The 20568-nt window shown below is 37.9% G+C and overlaps 1 protein-coding gene across 1 annotated transcript in view; it reads left to right on the forward strand.

Annotated features, from left to right (window-relative positions):
- Positions 1-20568, forward strand: part of LOC126353899 (fatty acid synthase-like) — a 416829-nt gene that overhangs the window by 190872 nt on the left and 205389 nt on the right. The window contains exons 9-10 of the mRNA XM_050003123.1: positions 1949-2080; positions 2481-2708. Coding sequence (XP_049859080.1) covers positions 1949-2080; positions 2481-2708 — 360 coding nt within the window. The remainder of the gene's footprint in view (positions 1-1948; positions 2081-2480; positions 2709-20568) is intronic.

Below are 20568 nucleotides of genomic sequence, written 5' to 3' on the forward strand. Positions count from 1 at the left end.
TCAGACAGTTGGTGGAAACCTTCTGTGAGATAGCACCTGTAATACATCATGACAATGGTGGAGCTTTTTTCTTCAGGGATGATAGTTACATTAGGATCTGTTTTGAGGTGAGTATGGCTGTCGTTTCTTTTACTGACAGTTTAGTTTTCTTTGGAAGAGCTCTGGGGAAGGATGGTGACACCAAGGCAGTGCTAAGGAATTCTCAGAAGCTGAGCAGGGCTTGGTTGCTTGGTTGGCGGGGGGGGGGGGGGGGGAGATTGGTCCTCAGCTGGAGGGTGGTATGAACTGGAAGAGGCAAGCTTCTATGTTGGGATTATGTTGGCTTTGGTTCGAGGGATTGGTGGCAAAGAAGTGTTTCCACTTCAGGGATGAGGGAAGGAGAGTAGGTCTTTAATAAGTCTAGCATGATTAAACCTCCATCTAGTGAGGCCTTTGAATAGGATTGCAACTACTGTGGGATTGAGGTTTTTGGTGGAAATTTAACAACAGTGTTTTGTGTTAGTTTGGTTCCTGAGTTTAGTAAAGTGTTTGGAGCATCTGGGAGGATATGGCACATTGAAAACATTAGCTAGGCAGGGTGTGGATACTATGAGGAGTTGATAAGGGAAAATCAGTGAGGCAGGGCTTGGATACAATGAGGAGCTGATAAGGGTAGTCACTGTGAATGGTTTGGATGTTGATGGCTAGTGATGCTCCAAGGCAGGAGTAAGATGTCAACAGGTTGGACAAATTTTGGAACTGGTATCTGGAATGCTCTTATAGGTGTTGGAGGGCAGGATTGTGTTTGAAGTCCAGTTGGCGAGTATGCTTAACAGCAAAATTCTCAGCATTTGAAGAAGACAGCTGGGCTACCCATTGAAATATTGTGCATAAAATGGAAACAATTCGGAAGAATACTCAGAAGCATGCTGTAATGAAGGTGTTTCTTGGGAATCTTTTCTGACAGTAATAAGAAGCTTCATAATACAAAAGATTATTAAGACCATTGAAAATAACCTTCCAGAAACACACGTAAGCTACTGTTTCAAAAATTACAACTCATTATGCTGCCTTGATTACATATCTGGTAGGTCTCATCATTTGTGAAGAAGTTTTAGAGAACAGAGAATAGCATATATTTGATATTTACATAAAAATTATATCATCATGTTAAAGGTGAAACTACATACAGGACTTTCACACAGGAAAGTGTAAACACTGAATCACTGCAAATCAAAGTAAATCAAATGATCATATTGGAAAAATAGTTCTTAATGTGTACCTCCCAAACAAGTGCTATTACAATGTATAGAAAAAGTTAGAAAATGACCAATAAGGTACTACTCTATAGGAAATTCAAATGCTTACTAAAAAAGTTTTTGCAGGAAACAGTGTTTGTTGTTAAGCATAATCTTTACATAATGCAATCACTTTGCTTTAATCCCTTCTATTTCTTTCAGTGAAATGATGTTTCATTTATATTCTACTGAAACACTGTCAAATAAGATGTACCCACTGGACACGAATGAGATGCGATTGTTAAGCTTGCCGAATACATTACTACTACGTAATGAATCTACTGGGAATCTTCACATGTATTGTTCTTACTTGGATTCACCAATTAACAAGGCACAGAAAGCTCATGCACAATCCAAATTCCTCTAAAATCTCTTTATAATGGGTTGACACTTATACTAAGAACATGAAATTTGAAAAATGATCTTTTAGTACAAGCATACAATGAAATTATTTTAATTTCATTTAATTCATTCTGTCAAAATTGCTCATATACATAAAAACTATTATAATTAACATTTAATGATGCTCATAGCTAATGACCATATATATTATGTTGTTTAATGTAAGTAAAGTTACAGCTAAACATCTTTTAATAAAACCATAAGAGTAAAATATCTTAACCAGGATAGCTTTCAAGCCGGGTATTTACCGTTCTGTTTTACATGAGCAGCTTCAAGATGAGGATAAAAATCATGCATTCCAAGCACTTATACAAGAAATACACTCAATGAATACCATAGGACATGACTGGAGAGGCTACATAGTAATGAATCCCAATGGTAACAACCTACAAGACATACAGGTAAATGAAATTCTTCATTGTCAGTTAGTTTGTTACTTGTTCTGTAGATTGTAGTCACTATAAACTTTATGGTATGAATTGCATCAACATCGAAAACAGAATATAAAAACCCATTCAAATAGTGGAATATTGTTTACGAAGAAACAAAACTTAATTTCACTATGAAGAAAATACCAATTTTTCACAAACAGTCTTGTATTCAGATCCTACATCAGTAAGTCAGTGTTCCCAGTTAGTGTGTTAATACTACTACTTCATGGATAAAAAATGTTACCACATATCTCCTGTACTGACATTTGTAACTAAATTAGAAAAGACATAATGGAATATATAACACTATGAACTTATATTATGTGGCAGGTCTCCCACCAATTAATTTTCATTTCACATTCCTTAACAGATCTGCAACAAACAGAGAAAACCGGTGTGGTTTGTTTTTTCTGGACTCGGTAGCCAATGGCCAGCTGCAGGGCGTGTGTTTCTGCAGTTGTCAATCTTAAAAGATGTCTTAGGACAGTGTGCTGAGTCACTTTACCCATTCAAAATTGATCTTTTTGAACTTCTCGAAGATGAAGATGATACATACACAGATCATACTAAAGCATTCATTTCCATTGTTACAATACAGGTGAGTTTTGAGTTGCAATTGGGTTTTGTAGTAAATTAGGAGAAATAAAATTATGTCAAAGTGAATATATGCCAAGCAAAAAGAACTTATCTTTTTACCAAATGAAACAAGAAAAACTGGAGCAAAGGTGACACTCAAATTGTTGAAAAACTATATTACAGAAATCTAGATTTGTAACAGTTTAAGTAGTTTTTCTCTGTCATTTTCAACTGTTTTTGCAACTCTCAAAATGGCCATCTCCCAAAAACTGTATCTGTGGCTGCAACCTAGTGAAATGTCAGCCTCTTTCTCATTTTCAGTTCTCGCAAATGGTCTTACATCAGCACTATACTTAAATCTGCTTCCAATTAGTAAGTTTATTTATTTCTTCAAAATTCTTGCTCTTTATTTTTATTTTATGTATTTATTTGTCCTTAAATCATTTTACTTTAAATCAGATATGATAGTCTAAGAAGAAGCAAGAAGCTGCTGTGTTTCGTGTTACTGGACTGGTTATGGTTATACATATATTCACAACATAGACTACATAAAATGTTCATGTTAATTACAAAAACAAAAAGTTCATACATGCAGTTGCACCCCATAAATAGTTAAGTATACATATACAGTTCATCTTCTTGGGGATTTTTTTCCTTTGTATTGTTCGTGTTGCCTCAGTTTATTTCAGAGAATGTATAGTACTGTTTTGTGTTTGATAATGAGAATATTTAAATACACAAAAATAGAAAACACATGACAGATGTGATAATACAACTGTGTGAGAAAAGTTTTCACTCTTTTGCTAATTCATTGCTTTAGTCACACACAAATTTACTCCTAAGCACATAGGGTTTGTGTTTAGTAGCTACGATGTTTGTGCAGGTATTCTATATGCTGTAGGGACAGGTCATAGTATGTAGAATTAAGTTTTTGTTTAAATTATGAAAATATTTTTATACTCATTATATCATTTAGGAGATAATTGTACAAAATACACACTGCTTCTGTAAGGTCCTTATATGTTAATAGTTAGTATCAGTCTTTACATGTCATATGGTGATCATTCCAGTTTTTAATATTAAATAAGTGCAGACCTTTATTCAGTGTTCCTTCAAGTACATTGTGTGTGTTTGTGTGTGTGTGTGTGAGAAAGAGAGAGAGAGAGAGAGAGAGAGAGAGAGAGAGAGAGAGAGAGAGAGAGAGAGAGAGAGAGTGACTGTGCAATACACCGTACGGCTTGCTTTTGGAGCGTAACCATTCTTGAGTATTGACAGGACCATTCCCAAATGAGTACACAGCATGAGAAATATGGATATATGAGATTATAATTAATCGCTAGTAATGTGTCTACATTTACTGCGCTAGAAATCTTCCTCATTAGGAATAAGTTTGAGCTGGCTTTTGGATATGTATTATTGCAATGGCTGGGAGTGGTGGTACTGAGTTTTTAGTGTCAGGAAGCTTGTAGTACACCATCCTGGGTGGAATAGCAGTGAAGTGGTGTGTTAATGCCTGGTAGTCATTCATCATGTCAGCATTAAAACATCAGTGTTAATATAATAATTTACTGCTCAATATACTACAGTAGTTGCATTGATGCTTGGAGAATACACCATCTCCAGGTCATAAGTTGTAGGCAGCCTATGAAGGCCTGCAACTGTCAGCGACATCATGAATCTGGTAAAGTGATGATGGCAATGACCCCACAAACACTAATTGCAGCTGCTGGTGGTAAGCAATTTATCCACACAGCAGACTAAAGGCTGAGTTGTGTGTACTTGCTGAGTTGTGCTGAGGCATACCACATCACTCTGTGATCCCACTGTGGAGGAGATGACTCACAGCAGCATCAGCATCCACCCACATGAACAGAGGCAGGTAGCAAGGAGTTTACCTGTACAAGTGATGATGGCTGAGTGGCTGCCCATTCCTGGGCTTGAATGGTCAAGTCATAAGGCAGCAAGCTGGTGGCAGATGAAGTAAGACCCCAGGTAGACTGCTGGTTGGAGGGTGCTAAAACCACATCATCAGACTTGGTGCAAGCAGCATGGATGCAGCTAGCAGTGACAGGGTCCAGAGGTGGTGACTTCTTGATACATGTTAGTTATTAGCTACATGTTCTATAGATCATCTGAACAATTCATTTACCAAAATGATGTAGAATAGGTCAGGATATGTATACATGATTAGTGTTAGCATTAATTAACACATTATCATTTCTTTCTACTCGTGCAGCTGCACCTTTTTTTTTCTGGCTACCAGATATTAAGTAGAAATTTGTCACTGGAATACAAGGAGTATTCCAGAAGATATGATCTTAAATTAAATTTCAGACTCACTTCACTACCTGTCAGACATTTTATGTTATTGGGCAAATTATCAAAAAATTGTATTGCTGTTTATCAAACTGCTCTTTGAGCCCCTGGCAGTTTTAACAATGGGCAGTAAAGGTTATTTTTGCCTGTAGTGTTTTAGGTCTGTACATGACTCTTCTTCTCAAATTGTGATGGATTATTTATGATGAATATCCTTGTAGACTCGTAAGACTGATATGCCATTGTAGGTACTCTCTCAGGACTGCGATGGGTATGCCATCTCCTGATGAAGAGGAATACAAGTTCTACCAAGATCTCTGATACATACTTCAGGGCATTCCACAGATAAAGTCCTGTTGCTTGGAGATTTCAATGCTCAGGTTAGCAGTGATTTCAATGCCCGGAATAGAGTCATTGGTCACCACGGAATTGGAGAATGCAACTCAAATTGTCTCGATTTTTTAACTTTATGTGCTGAATTTGAACTCTTTTGACAAATACACATTTTCAGATGCCTGATAAATATAAAACAACGTGGATGCACCCAAGATCTAAGCACTGGCACCTTTTAAATTATGTGATCGTATGGAAAAAAGATCTTGGTGAAGTACTGATCTCATGTGCTATGAGAGGCACTAAGGGTTGGACAGACTGTCTACTTGTGAGGTCCAAATTAAACATAACTATGAAAGCACCATACCTAAGTGTTACACAAAATACCATCAAAATTATCCAGCAAAATCTTGGTCTGCGATCAGACTATGAGAGCAAAACTGGATGATGCATTTGGTTCTGATGGGCTTTTGATATTCAAGTCTGCCTCTGTAGATGAGCACTGGAATGTATATGCTACCAAACTGTGCAGATGTGCCACAGAAGTCTTGGGAAAACCTTAGAAAAAGAACCAAGCTTGGTTTGACGTTCAGATGCAGAGCTTGTTAATGGTTTCAGAGCATCTCTTCACAGTCATGATCTTGCCAACTGAAAAGTAGCACATACAACCTGAAAGTGAAGGTGCACTCCCTCAAAGACAAATGGTGGCTGAATAAAGCCAATGAAACGCAATCATATGCTGACACAAACCAAACAGGCAGATTCTTCGATTGCCTGAAAACTATCTTTGGTCCAAAATCAAGGAAGATAGCACATATTAGTGACAAAAATTACACCTGTCAGCTGACGCAACAGAGTGATATTCTTGCTCTGTGGGCAGAACATTTTGATGACATTCTTAATCCCAACCATCAGACAACTGATATTCCATACATAGAATTACCTGAAGGCCTTCCAGTCGATGAACAACTTGCTGATGCCCTTTCATTCAGTGAATTCATTTCAGCATTGGCTAAGCTGAAAAATAACAAATCAGCAGGATTAGACAACTTACCATCAGAACTCTTTAAATATGGTGGACCAAACATTATGAACCCACTGTTTGTTCTAGTTTCAAAGATTTGGGAGTGCGAAATAATTCCACAAGATTGGAAAGATGCTTGCATTTGCAAGATTTACAAAGGCAAAGGTGACATTTCTGACTGCAGTTCTCACAGGGGAATCTCTCTTCTATCAGCAGCAGGGAAAGTCCTGGTTCATATATTCAACAACCGGCTAATGCACCCTGCAGAAAAAGTGCTACCAGAGACCCAATGTGGCTTTCAACTGAACAGAGGCACAGTGGATGCCATGTTTGTTGTCAAACAAATGCAAGAGAAAAGCTTAGAGCAGCATCAGCCTCTGTTCATGTGCTTTGTAGACCTCGAAAAATAATTTGACCAAGTCCCACGGGAAGCTCTCTGGACTATACTAAAGAAAACCGGCTGCTCTGACAAAATTATTAATTTGATTAAACAGTTTCATGACAACAAGATGGCAAAAATCCGCCATGAAAATGAGCTTTCAGACCAGTTTTCTGTGACACGCGGTCTAAAACAAGGCTGTGTACTGGCTCCCACACTCTTCTCACTTTATTTCACAGCTGTCATGAAATACATGATCAAAGCCTGCAGTAGGCAACTAGGTCCTGACTCGAGAACAGACAAAAGTGTCTTCAACATGTCTCGCCTCAGAACAAAAATTCGCATAAATATTGTATCTATCTTAGAAATTCTTTACGCAGATGAAGTATCCATAATGGCTAATTCTCCTGAACCTCTCCAAACATACATGAACCTCCTAAATGACCCTTGAAGAAGATTTGGTTTAGTCATAAGCATCACCAAGACGCAAGTCCTTCAACAACCAATGCAGATGAAAAATTTCAAAAATGTGTCACACTTTAAATATCTAGGTAGCCAAACTAGAAGTGACAACAGAAATTGCAGCTTGTATAGATAACGCAGCCTCAGTTTTTGGGAAACTGAATCACCGAGTATGGAAATCACATGATCTCAGACTACAAACTAAAACTGCGATCTACAAAGCAATAATATTACCAATTTTACTCTACACCTCAGAAACCAAATGCTGTTATAAAGCTGACATTAGGAGGCTAGGCACCTTTCATCTTCGCTGTCTGAGATCAATTCTCCACATGAAATGTGAAGCCCGTGTTCCAAAGATTTTGCGCAGCGTGAAATGGCCTGGCATTGAAGCTCTCTTAATGAGACACCAATTGAGATGGAGTGGCAATATCATACACATGGACAACAATAGACTTCCCAAAGCAGTGTTCTGCTCAGTGCTCTTGTGTGGAAAGCAGTAGCAAGGTTGCCAACACCGGCAATATAAAGACAACATCAAACACCACCTCACAGCATGTGGCATTCTGAGCAAACGTTGGGAGGAGCTTGCGTTGCACTGATCAGAGTGGTGCTCAACTGTACACAAGAGTGTGGAACAATTTGAGCATATCTGCCTAAAGAACCTGGACGATAAATGAAAGCTCTGCAAATCTATGCCCAAGCCTAATTACATCTGTACGCATAACTCCACTGGGCAACTGTATTGCACTCCGTGTGACCAGATCTTAAAAGCAAACTTCAGTTTTGCAAGCCACATCTGAGCCTGCCACAATATGGACTAAACAACTGATGGAGTTGCTGTTGCCAGACACGGCAAGGAGAACATGATGATGATGATGATGATGATGATTAAGCCTTGGGTTCCTCCACTCATTTGCAGTGTTTACTAATCACCCTGATACATTGGAGCCATTGCTTGCCATGTGAGCAAGTAGATTAGGTTGTAACTGTGTTTGTCAGGCTCTGATCTGACCCGCTTCCATGGCTCTTGAATTAGCTATGGTAGAGATGTTTCTTCAGGAATGCCAAAAAAATAGTAGTGCCACTACTTTGTTTGTGTATTTTTCCCAAGACAAGTACTTGCCAAACACCTCTCCCAAGAATTTTCAACTGCTTGCCTATGTAGGTCTGTGTACCAAACTTAAAGGCTGATATTTTCAGTGTAGCCATTTCTGTCAGCATGGACCTACATGAGCCTCAGTTCTTTCCATTTATGAACAAATTTTTATTACTCAAATACTGGGTGGCATTTTCTATATTCAGAGAAATCCTTTTCTCCAGTTCATTTTCAGTGGTACTACTCGCTGTAAGAAAGCTAGCATCAGCATATACAATGAAATCTCCGCTCTCTGTCATACTCCTATAATTTGTGTAAAGAATGGAAAGTAGTGAACTCATTATTGACCTTTCAGGCAAACCATATATGACTTGTATTTTTTTTCTCTCAAATGATATTGATGAAGTTTCTGCAACAGCATGTCATGATATAAATAATTGGAAGGTTTGAATAGATCTAGGAACAAACAACAAACTTCCTTTTGGTCTCATATTTATGGAAACTGTTACGAGCATTTATTAGGATGTCATACCTGTCCATGTTGTGGACCATCTGTCTTTGATATTGTCTCTATTACTTTTGAAAATACTGGGGTTATAACTGATGGGTCTGTAATTTGCTGGGTCACTTTTCTGGCTCTTTCCTTAACTAGTTTATTAAAAAGAGGTCAGTGGCTGTAATAAATACTACAGGCAGTCCTTAAATACTGTGCTAGATATACAATCCAAGCCTTCTATATTTTTTCCGTTCTGCTCATTATTTTTGATACTTCCCTCTTTTCAGTAGGATAAAGGAATAAACATAGTGCTACATTTACTTTCTTTTCTATTATTTTTTTGTTTTGTGGCATTTTGTTCCACGAGTTTTACTACAGTGGCATAGTGCTAGTAGGAAATGGGACTGACTTAATGTGTATCTGAAAAATTCTTTTATTCCTTTTTAAGTATTGTGTTTCCATTGCAGGTAAATCTTTTTAGTTTGTTAGAACATATCACATTAGTCTTCAATTTATTTTACGTGATCAGTATTTCAACCTCTATGCTGCAATCTTCTTCGGGGTCTTGCAGTGTCCTCTGTTAGCTGAGTATTCAGTTAACTGTGAACACCACATGAGGCTGAAGAGGAGTCTAGCAGAGGTTTGAAATGTTGAGTATGTAGAAAAATTGAAGAATACAGTCACATGAATTTGTATTTCAGAAACTGATAGATCATGTCATCACAAACCACAAACCACAAAGCTTGTGGAGCGGGGATCGTCAGAAAATAAAAGCCTGAAAACAGCAAACAAAAGGGGAAAGAATAGGCTTTGGGGGCAGAGCTGGAGCAAAGTGATGGAAGCATTATGGATGCTCAAATCAAGAATAACCATAAGGTCCAAAAATGTGATACACAGCACAGAAACAATGAGTGTGGGTGGGCTGAGCATGCATGATGCCTGAAGGGTGGATCATACAATGAGTGTAGGAGCAAGCAAACAGAAAAGATCAGTAGAGAAAAACAACCTCAGGGTATGTCAAACATGCCATGTAACAGAAACTGATATAGGGCCATAGAGAAGAATCAAACCACTACCATTGTCCTGAAGAAACAGAAAAGATTATATGCAAAGGGGCACAAGAAGGAGCCACACCACATGAATGAAATGCAACAAAAGAAGCATGTGCAAGAGCCCGAGAAAGGTGTACATCACAGGAATGAAAAGAAGAATGACAAAGCATGAGAAAAACAACACATTGTCATGAGTTATCCAGAAGAAGAGACTCAAAGTATTTCTTCACACTTGGTAGGGATGGCCAACCATGGATGCATCTTCTTGTAGTGGGTGCGGCAGCATTGGGCTCAGACAGAAGGCAGCAACCAGGTGGTACATGGTGAGAGCTGAGTCTGATTGATGTAAGACCAAATGACTACACTGTGAAATGATGTTTTTACCTTGTCACAAACTTTTGCATCATTTCTTTGGAAATATTGCATGCAAACAGCCGATCAGTGATGACTCCAGGCTACATTTATGTACACTTTTATTGCAGCATCAAAAAAGATGTTAATTTCCAAATAAGACATGTGAGTAACAGTGGAAATGATTGTCTTTGATCAGAAATGAGTAACATAATCAAAGTCTGTAGTGGCGTCAGTTCATTGATCACACCAGCACAAGTACACATTTGACATTTTATAGTACCACTACTGGTACAGTAGCATGGAGTCCTGGGAAAGCCATGGTCAGAGAATTTGGAAGGCACCAACCGAGGTTGCTGGCTGTTCACTGTTAAGTGTCATCACTTGCGGCTGCTGGAGCTGTGTCATGGTGCCGCATAAACTCAGTGAATAGCTCCTACAGCCGGTCCACTGAAGATGGCTGGTGCTTGACTGGACCTGAGAGAACAGCTGCCTGCTGGAGGTTGAGCCATGACTTAAATACACAGTAGATGGAGGAATATCCATGAGTGCTTGATAGACACAGGGTGCATGAATGCAAGTTAGTTCCCTCGATTGCAACACCACTATTGCTGCTGCATGCATGGAGTCCTGGGAGAGCCATGGTTGGAGGATTTGGAAGGCACCAACGAAGGTTGCTGGCTGCTTAATGTGAAGTGTCATCGCTGCCTATCAGTGATTACTGTGCCCTTGCTGTTACCTGTCAGCTTTTAGTCTGTCAACAGATTGTTTGTGATCAGTAGGGTGTCCACAAGATAAGATGTACTATCAAGACGCATAAACAATCTCTGAAGGAGGAGCACCTCTGAACTTGGAGCACACTACCCAGCTGTTCATGGACATTATGTTGGAAACAAGAGTGGCCAATGAACAGCCATTCACTAGACTTGTGACATTTTAAAGGTTGTGGACAGGAACTTGAGGTTAAATGCTTTGCACAGTCCTATGGGTCTTTCACCATTCCTCTTTCATGAGCTGGATATTCTCCAACCATTTTTCTACAGTTTTTTCTCACTTACTGTTTGCAGATTGAAGTTGCCCAGTGGTACTTTATATTGTTCCTTGCAACATTAGCATTTCATCCTCCAGAAATTCCCAGAAGTGTTCCACTTTTTCATTATTTCTTTTATTACCTTCATTAATTCTGGTGCAGCTATTTATTGAAGCATATGTATCATTCATGCATCAAAGGGTTGGAATTGAAAGGCACTCAATTGCTGCTTAAAATATGTAATAGAGTTCACCATCTATCTGTTGTTGGTAAATCCTGTTCCTAGATGTGTGATCTCTTTCCTCACTGGATTGTCTTCTAGCATATTGATATTACTGAAGAACCAAATAAACTTATACAACAAGTTGTTGTATGGATTCAATTAATGTCTGAAGTTGTGCTGGGGGGGGGGGGGGGGGGGGGGGGGGAATGACACCATGAATCCTGCAGTGCTGTCCATAAATCCATAACATACAAAGAGGTGGAAGCAAGGCATCCCTGATACACTCGATAATGTCCATGCCTGGAGAGTTTCGTGGGCATCACAAGTGTTTAAACTCAGAAGAGTGTTCTTGGAGCCACTCTATAGCAATTCTGGATGTGTGGGGTAGAGCACTGCCGTGCTGGAACTGCCCAAGTCTGTCAGAGTGGACATGAATGGATGCAGGTGATCAAACAGGATGCTTACGTACATGTCACTTGCCAGTGTTGTATCTAGACATATCATGGGTCCGGTCCCATGTCACTCCACCTGCACTCGTCTCACACCATTACAGAGGCTCCATCAGCTTCAACAATCCATTTCTGTCATGCGGGATCCATGGATGCATACTGTTGTCTCCATACCCATGTCCATTCACCCAGGTGAGGTGTAAAACTTTGTGTCATGCAGTCATCAATGGTACACATGTCAGCCTTCAGTTCCGAAAGCCCATATTGATGATTTTGTGTTGAATGATTCACACACAGACACTTGTTGATGGCCTGGCATTGAAATCTGCAGCAGCTTGTGGAAAGGTTGCCCTTGTGCCACATTGAATGATTCTCTCCAGTCGTCGTTGGTCCCATTCTTGCACGATCTCTTTCCGACCACAGCAATGTTGGAGATTTGATGTTTTACCAGATTCGTGATATTCATGGTACACTCATGAAATGGTTGTACAGGAAAATCCCCACTTCATTGCTACCTCAGAGATTCTGTGTCCCATTGCCAATCGCCCATTATAACACCATGTTCAGACTCACTTGAATCCTTATAACCTGCCATTGTAGCAGCAGTAACCGATCTAACAACTGTGCCAGACACTGGTCTTATATAGGCATTGCCGACCGCAGTGCCATATTATGCCTGTTTACATATCTCTGTATTTGAATACACATGAATATACCAGTTTCTTTGACATTTCAGTGTAGTATATACATGAATTTGCTGCTAGATGTTTCTCATAGTTCTTCCATTTCCTTACTTGACAGCTTGGAGATCTGTATAGCCCTAATATTAGGCTCTTTTCCCCTTTTAGTTTTGTCACTATATCTGCTGCTTCAAAGATTATTTCTCTGTTGTTTCTTACTATCCAAGAAATGGTATCCTTTACCTCATTTTACACGTAGATAGTAACTCCACTTTCTTTATATCCATCTCTGCTAAAATGTACTTCTTTTGTAACCAGTAACGTTGTAAATTTTTATTTTCTTTGAGTTCATTTTCACTCATTTAAAAAAATTTATGGTGACTCAGAAGCAATTAGTACTTTATTTCTTTCAGTTTTCAAGCTGTTTATTGTGCATTTTGGAGTAAAATTCATAGATTAGTGGTATTTATTCTTGTGACTGCATTTGCTATTTAACTTGTACATATGAAAATCATGTTCCTAAACAGCTGAACTACATTATTACCCAGAACCTATAAGGCAGTAAGGAGACAGGAGTGAATCTATACTATAACAAAATTGAATTTTCTGTTGACACAAAACATATGCTTTATGGTGATTTCTTTTTTCTTTTCCGTTACAAGTCATTATAAAAAATGAATATAACAGTCCAACAAGATGCAAGTACCTTTTAATTCTACTGTGGTCTAGTCATCACTCATGATGAAAATTTAGCAAGCAGGGATAGCTTCACTTGCTGTGATTTTACTTCTAATGTGAATAATGAACTAATTTTTCATGTCAAATCCACACATAGAATTTACACTGAACTATGGACCTTTGAAAATAGTGTAGAGTTGTATTTTTCCAGTTCTTATTGTATTTAATTAAGTAATTTACATTTAGTTTCTTACGATACAATAAGTTTTCAAAAACTTGTGTGGTGCAGTCCCCAACAACCAGTCTTTCCTTCTCATACTGTCTGGTAAGTCTCCCCTGACCCATTGTTCTGTGTGACTTTTCTGAACTGTAATCCTTTCCCTAAACCTCTTCAGTCCTTTTCCTTCACCCCTATTCCTTCCCCTTCAACTCTTCTGCCAGAAGAAGGAGCCACTGGCTCCAAAAGCTTGTAAAAGTTAAACCTTTTGTGTGTGTGTTCCCCTACTGCCACTTGTTGAGTAGATCTTTTATCTATCAATTTACACTATATTATCAAGACGTTCTCAAAGATATATTTTATTTAAGGAAGTGTGCAAACTATAAGAGCCAGGGAGTCCTTGTACACTTGAAATTCCAACCTCTCTAATAATTTTGAGCAGTAGGAGTGACCTCATTTTAAAGCATTATTTTTCCTAAATAAAAAGAGACCCTCATCTTCTTTCAAAATGTTGAAGTTTAGTAAACATTGTTATTTAAAACTGTTGTAATCACAGGGAACATGAGAGTGTACAGTTTGAAAACACAATCCTTAAAAATGTAAGGTATTATGGACAAAGTTGGAATGACAGCTGTCAGAAGGACTTAGCAAAAATATTCTATACAAACAAAAATTACATAATTATAGAGATCTAACAATAAATAGAAGTCAACAGTTTATTTACTGATGCAATATGGTCATCTATTCCAAGTAGATGTTTACTTGAGACTGGCACTATAGCCAAAACAAGCTTGTAGTAAGTATTACTAATAAAACCATTAGCAGATTACCTGCAATTATTCATTACAAAATGTCATATCATGAAGTATTCTATGCTGCAGGTTTGACTGAAAAGAACATATTGACCAAATTTTATCATTTAATAAATAATTTGTAGAAATTGTCCTACAAAAAATTATGAATAGTGGACAATATTACAGTCAGTCCGTCTTAATCACTGTTGTCTAAAGTGTATGTTACAAGTAGTCACCACTAAACAGTCTGTCAGTGATAAACATTGTCTCATATAGGTGCATTTAATTAGTACTAAATATTAAGTCTGAATTAAGAATGTAAATATGAAGAGCCTGTGTTAATTTCATCACATGTACAAATATAATAGTTTCAGTTGAGTGAATGTGTGGTACTACCTACTATAATTTAACAAATTCTGGTTAATTTTACACTGCAAGCTGATCCCCACTTCAGTGTGGTTGTTAAAACAGTTGACTATTGAGAAATGTTCCAAATATCTACAGTTTTTCCCAATTCAAGGAAAATTTCTGTCACTGTGTACTATATCAGGAGGTTGAAAGAAGACTTCAAACAAGGCTAGCAAAGCAATTACATTATATAATGGATTCTTGTGACCTTCAGTAGATGCTAGCATCTTCCCTTTCTCCATCCTTGGTACAACAGCCCTTTGCACTGCTGCTGAGCTGGCCTTCACCTCTCAGCAATCTGAAGATTTACCAGGAACATCATATGGTTTGGATTCAACTTTAATATCAGTCCCATGTCCACAATAGCATTACTGGGTTAGGCTAAGGACGTGTAATTTGCCAAAGTGTTGTCCAATGGAAATACTTGCACTGGGCCATTGAGCCAGATGGAAATATTGTTGTTAAAGAGGTGTAATGATATCCAGTCTGTGACACAAACTACAATCAAGGGCTTTCTCTGCATCCCTTTTTTTCTTATATAAGCTGTATGTCATCCATTAAATCTCTTTAATCTCATTTGAATAGATCTCCATTATAGCACACATATGTGTGTGTGTGTGTGTGTGTGTGTGTGTGTGTGTGTGTGTGCGCGAGTGTACACCTGTCCTTTTTTTCCCCTAAGGGAAGTCTTTCTGCTCCCGGGATTGGAATGACTCCTTACCCTCTCCCTTAAAACCCACATCCTTTCGTCTTTCCCTCTCCTTCCTGAAGAAGCAACCATCGGTTGCGAAAGCTAGTAATTCTGTGTGTGTGTTTGTGTAAAGAGGATTTGCTCTCATTGATCCACTGTCCAATTTTGATCTTGTTGGCACCACAAAACATATCATGCATGGTTTTCATGCTTAATAGCTGGGAGCCTTAAAGTTCAGCCAGCATGAAGGCCTCTTTTATTCAGTCTATTTATGATAGTTTGAGATGAAACAATTATGTTACTTATATTTTGCAAGACAGTTCATAACATTCTGGCATTTGAAATTCTTTCTCACAGGGCTTTAAGGCACAAAAAACTGCCTCTTCCTGCAGTGATAACCCTTGGTTTTCTGTGGTTCCTTTCTTGTGGATTGTAAATATTCTGGAAATCACACATCTTGCCTTATTTAGAATCCTTACTGCAGTGGCTTCTATGCTATCATTTTTAATAGCCAAATCACCTTAACTATTTAATCATGGTTTAAATGATGCTGTTCATGTATCATTAAATCTTTACTGAACCTTTCTTAATTGTTTACCATGATTTTACACAGTTATTAGTTAATAACAAACTTATACATACCTCTCAAGCCAACATATGTTGCATGGCAGAGAGACCTTGCACCACTAATAAACACTTCTTTTCCTGTTTCACTCACAAATAAAATGAGGGATAAAGAATTGCGTACATGCCTCTTTACAAGTTCTAATTTCTTATCTATTCCTTGTAGTCATACTACCAAATGTATGCTGGCAATAATAGAAACCTTCTGCTTTCAGCTTCAAACACCAGTTCTCTAAGTTTTTTCAATAGTTTTTTTCACAAAAATAATGTTATCTTCCATTCACAGATCCCCATCTGAGTTTACAAAGCATCTCCATAATACTTGCATGTGGATCAGACCTAATGGTAACAAATCTTGCAGCATGTCTCTGAAGTGCTTCAGTGTATTCCTTTAATCTGACCTCCAAGGGATCCCAAGCACCCAAACACTACTCAAGAATGGGCTGCACTAGTGTTCTATATGTGTTCTTCTGTGTAGATGAGCTACAATTTTCTAAAATTTTCCCAATAAACTGCAGTCAACCATTCACTTTACCTCCTACTGTCCTTACATCCTCATTACATTTTGTATCATTTTGCGACATTATGCATAGTTTGGATTCCGTAGAAATACTGGAACAGGTGAGGCAATACTGACCTTACGACTTATCTTAGAAGAAAGATTAAGGAAAGGCAAACCTACGTTTCTAGCATTTGTAGACTTAGAGAAAGCTTTTGACAATGTTGACTGGAATACTCTCTTTCAAATTCTAAAGGTGGCAGGGGTAAAATACAGGGAGCGAAAGGCTATTTACAATTTGTACAGAAACCAGATGACAGTTATAAGAGTCGAGGGACATGAAAGGGAAGCAGTTGTTGGGAAGGGAGTAAACAGTGCTTTACAAATCCAAGCTGATTTGTGGACAGAAGCTTTTCTGTCTCAAGGATTTATTTTTGTGTTCAAATTCAGAATATCTTATATAATTCTATAGAAAACAGTTGTTAACGATATTGGTTGCGACTTTTGCAGGTGCGTTCTTTTAACCTTCTCATACACAGGAGTCAGCTGCACTTTTCTCCAGCCATTTGGTACTTTGAGCAGGATGAAAGATTCACAATAAAAGCAAGCTAAATAAAGAACCAATGCAATAGAGTACTCTTTGTAAAACAGAGCAGGGATTCCACCTGCAAGTGGTGACTTATTTGTTTCCAATTCTTTCAGTAGGTTCTCTATGCCAGGAAGATCTATTACTATGTCCTCTGTATGGGAATCCATGTGACAGTCAAAGAACAGTATGTTTGTATGACCATCCTACATGAATGATTTCTTAAATGTAAAATTTAATACTTCAACTTTCCTTTATCTCTTCTCTATTGTCACACCAGACTGATCAATGAGTGACTGAATGGAAGCAAATAGACTATAAATATAATAGTAGAAACTTATGCAAGAACGGATTGGTTCTGCACTAGACAGCACACAGCAGCGACATCTAGTGGCTCAAAAAGATAATTATATTTTGATCACCTACTAGCAACTAGAAATGTTGGAACATGTGAGGCAATACTAACCTTACGACTTAGCTTAGAAGAAAGATTAAAGAAAGGCAAACCTACATTTCCAGCATTTGTAGACTTAGAAAAAGCTTTTGACAATGTTGACTGGAATACTCTCTTTCAAATTCTAAAGGAGGCAGGGGTAAAATACAGGAACAAAAGACTACTTACAATTTTTACAGAAACCAGATGACAGTTATAAGAGTCAAGGAGCATGAAAGGGAAGCAGTGGTTGGGAAGGGAGTGAGACAGGGCTGTAGCCTCTCCCCGATGTTATTCAATCTGTATATTGAGCAAGCAGTAAAGCAAACAAAAGAAAAATTTGGAGTAGGAATTAAAATCCATGGAGAAGAAATAAAAACTTTTAGGTTTGCCGATGACATTGTAATTCTGTCAGAGACAGCAAAGGACTTGGAAGAGCAGTTGAACGGAATGGACGGTGTCTTGAAAGGAGGATATAAGATGAACATCAACAAAAGCAAAATGAGGATAATGGAATGTAGTCGAATTAAATCGAGTGATGCTGAGGGAACTAGATTAGGAAATGAGACACTTAAAGTAGTAAAGGAGTTTTGCTATTTGGGAAGCAAAATAACTGATGATGGTCAAAGTAGAGAGGATATAAAATGTAGACTGGCAATGGCAAGGAAAATGTTTCTGAAGAGGAGAAATTTGTTAACATCGAGAATAGATTTAAGTGTCAGGAAGTTGTTTCTGAAAGTATTTGTATGGAGTGTAGCCATGTATGGAAGTGAAACATGGACGATAACTAGTGTGGACAAGAAGAGAATAGAAGCTTTTGAAATGTGGTGCTACAGAAGAATGCTGAATATTAGATGGGTAGATCACATAACTAATGATGAGGTATTGAATAGAATTGGGGAGAAGAGGAGTTTGTGGCACAACTTGACAAGAAGAAGGGACTGGTTGCTAGGACATGTTCTGAGGTATCAACGGATCACATATTTATCATTGGAGGGCAGCGTGGAGGGTAAAAATCATAGAGGGAGACCAAGAGATGAATACACTAAGCAGATTCAGAAGGATGTAGGTTGCAGTAACTACTCGCAGATGAAGAAGCTTGCACAGGATAGAGTAGCATGGAGAGCTGCATCAAACCAGTCTCAGGGCTGAAGACCACAACAACAACAACAACTAGCGTGTAATACACGCATGAAATGAAGTATGAGATGTCTTGGATTTAGGTCTCATATGTAAAGCAATGGACACAAGATGGCATTTAATGAATCATATATACTTTCTCTTCTTCCTTTCTCTTCTTTGAGCTTGGTTTGAAATTACTTTCGTAACTGTGAGGCAAAACTGAAGGAACAGAGCCAGGCCAAATACTGGAGCGTGGAAAAAAATGTTATACGTAGCAGCAGTAATGTAACAAATCATTGGACAGTCATTAAAAATAGTCATTTTATTGCTTTACAGACAATTCTTACCCTTGACTTAGTAAATTCTTGTTTCTGATGTCCTTCTCTATGAAATGATCAGAGCCTACTACATGACTCCTATTTAAATGCTCTGGGTCTTCTTTTCTAAATATTTTGTCAAGTTCTGCCCTCCTACTATGAATAACCCACTGTTTACATGTAAAAATAATAAAAGCCAAGTTAGAAATAATAACTTTCTCAATAATTAGAAGTACAACTAACTCACTGGAAGACACTAACCACAGATTTACATTAATACTCACATATCTTTACTCCTTGGGAATCTGTAGAAAGACTTTTGATCACTTTGTTGCCCAGAATTATTGCAACCATACATGGCACAAATAACACCTCTGCCAGCCATTTTCAGCTCATGAACAAATGGAAACTATCTTTCAAGTAAACTCTCCTACGTTTGTTTACATATACCAATATGTTAGTAATCATTTTCAACCACCAGGGTATGCTGCAATCGCTGTCACACACTCTTGGCCAGAGTTTCTGCTAGAGTCTTTATAGGCTATTTGATGGAATCCTTTGTCCATTTCACAAGTTTACGTATAACCAAAATTTTCATGAGTTCTCAGCAAGATCTTTTGCTGATGAGTGGTGGTAGAGGGCGTGCGCTTCATGCATCATTCTTTCTATTTCTTTTAACAAATTTCTATTAACTTTTGCCTGTTATCATTTGCATGTTCTTTTTTGAACTGAAGATGCAGCCGTCTCATCTTTTTCAACCTTCACTGAATTTTGTTATTAAACCACTGTCGGTCTTTTCTGTCCTTTATCAACTTACTCAGCACACTTTTCAAGAGTGCAATTTATAGTTAGTTTAAACTGTGCCCATAATTCCTCTGCACCTATCATATTGATGTTCTTTCATTGAAGTGGGATGCTTGTTCTCTCATTGAAATGGGACGCTAACAACTGCTTATTTGGTATTTCTAGGAAAAATATTCTCCTATCCATCATTACTATGATCACATCACAATCAGTGTAACAGTACAAAATAACAAAATTGGAACTGTTACAACGACAAATGACTAATACTTTAATTTTCACTTCCATTAACTTTGTAGTTGGTCAGTTTTTTAATATCTCCAGTTACTGAGTTATTCCTTACACAATTTTGATTGTGTAATTAACCAAAAGGCTATAGTCATAGATTGCATGTTGCCTAGTTGTCTCATTCTTATCTACTAATCTTACAATGGTTCATGTGAAACCAGAGCTGGTCATTTGAATAACAAATTTGGTCTAGGTGAACAGTAAAATGTGGTGTACATGATACTGTGTAAGTCCAGTATTTCTCACAGCACCAGAGAACTGATTATTTTCAAATTAATTTTCTGTCTTATGAGATAGACCTATCCAAAATCAGACCTCATGGGTTTGTCATATGAACTTAAATTCTGTTTGTTAAGTTTGAATGTGGTGCCCATTCCAAAATCAGTTTGGTCCAGCATGAAATAGAATATTTTACAGGACCAATTTATCATCATGTACAATAATATATCCATTTGTGGAAGTTTGCACAGTTCTGACTGGATCAGAATCAAATTATTTAAGATGTTTGGTAATCATTTGAGATACACCAT

The sequence above is a fragment of the Schistocerca gregaria genome, chromosome 3 (assembly GCF_023897955.1).
Source record: "Schistocerca gregaria isolate iqSchGreg1 chromosome 3, iqSchGreg1.2, whole genome shotgun sequence".
Taxonomy (NCBI): domain Eukaryota; kingdom Metazoa; phylum Arthropoda; class Insecta; order Orthoptera; family Acrididae; genus Schistocerca; species Schistocerca gregaria.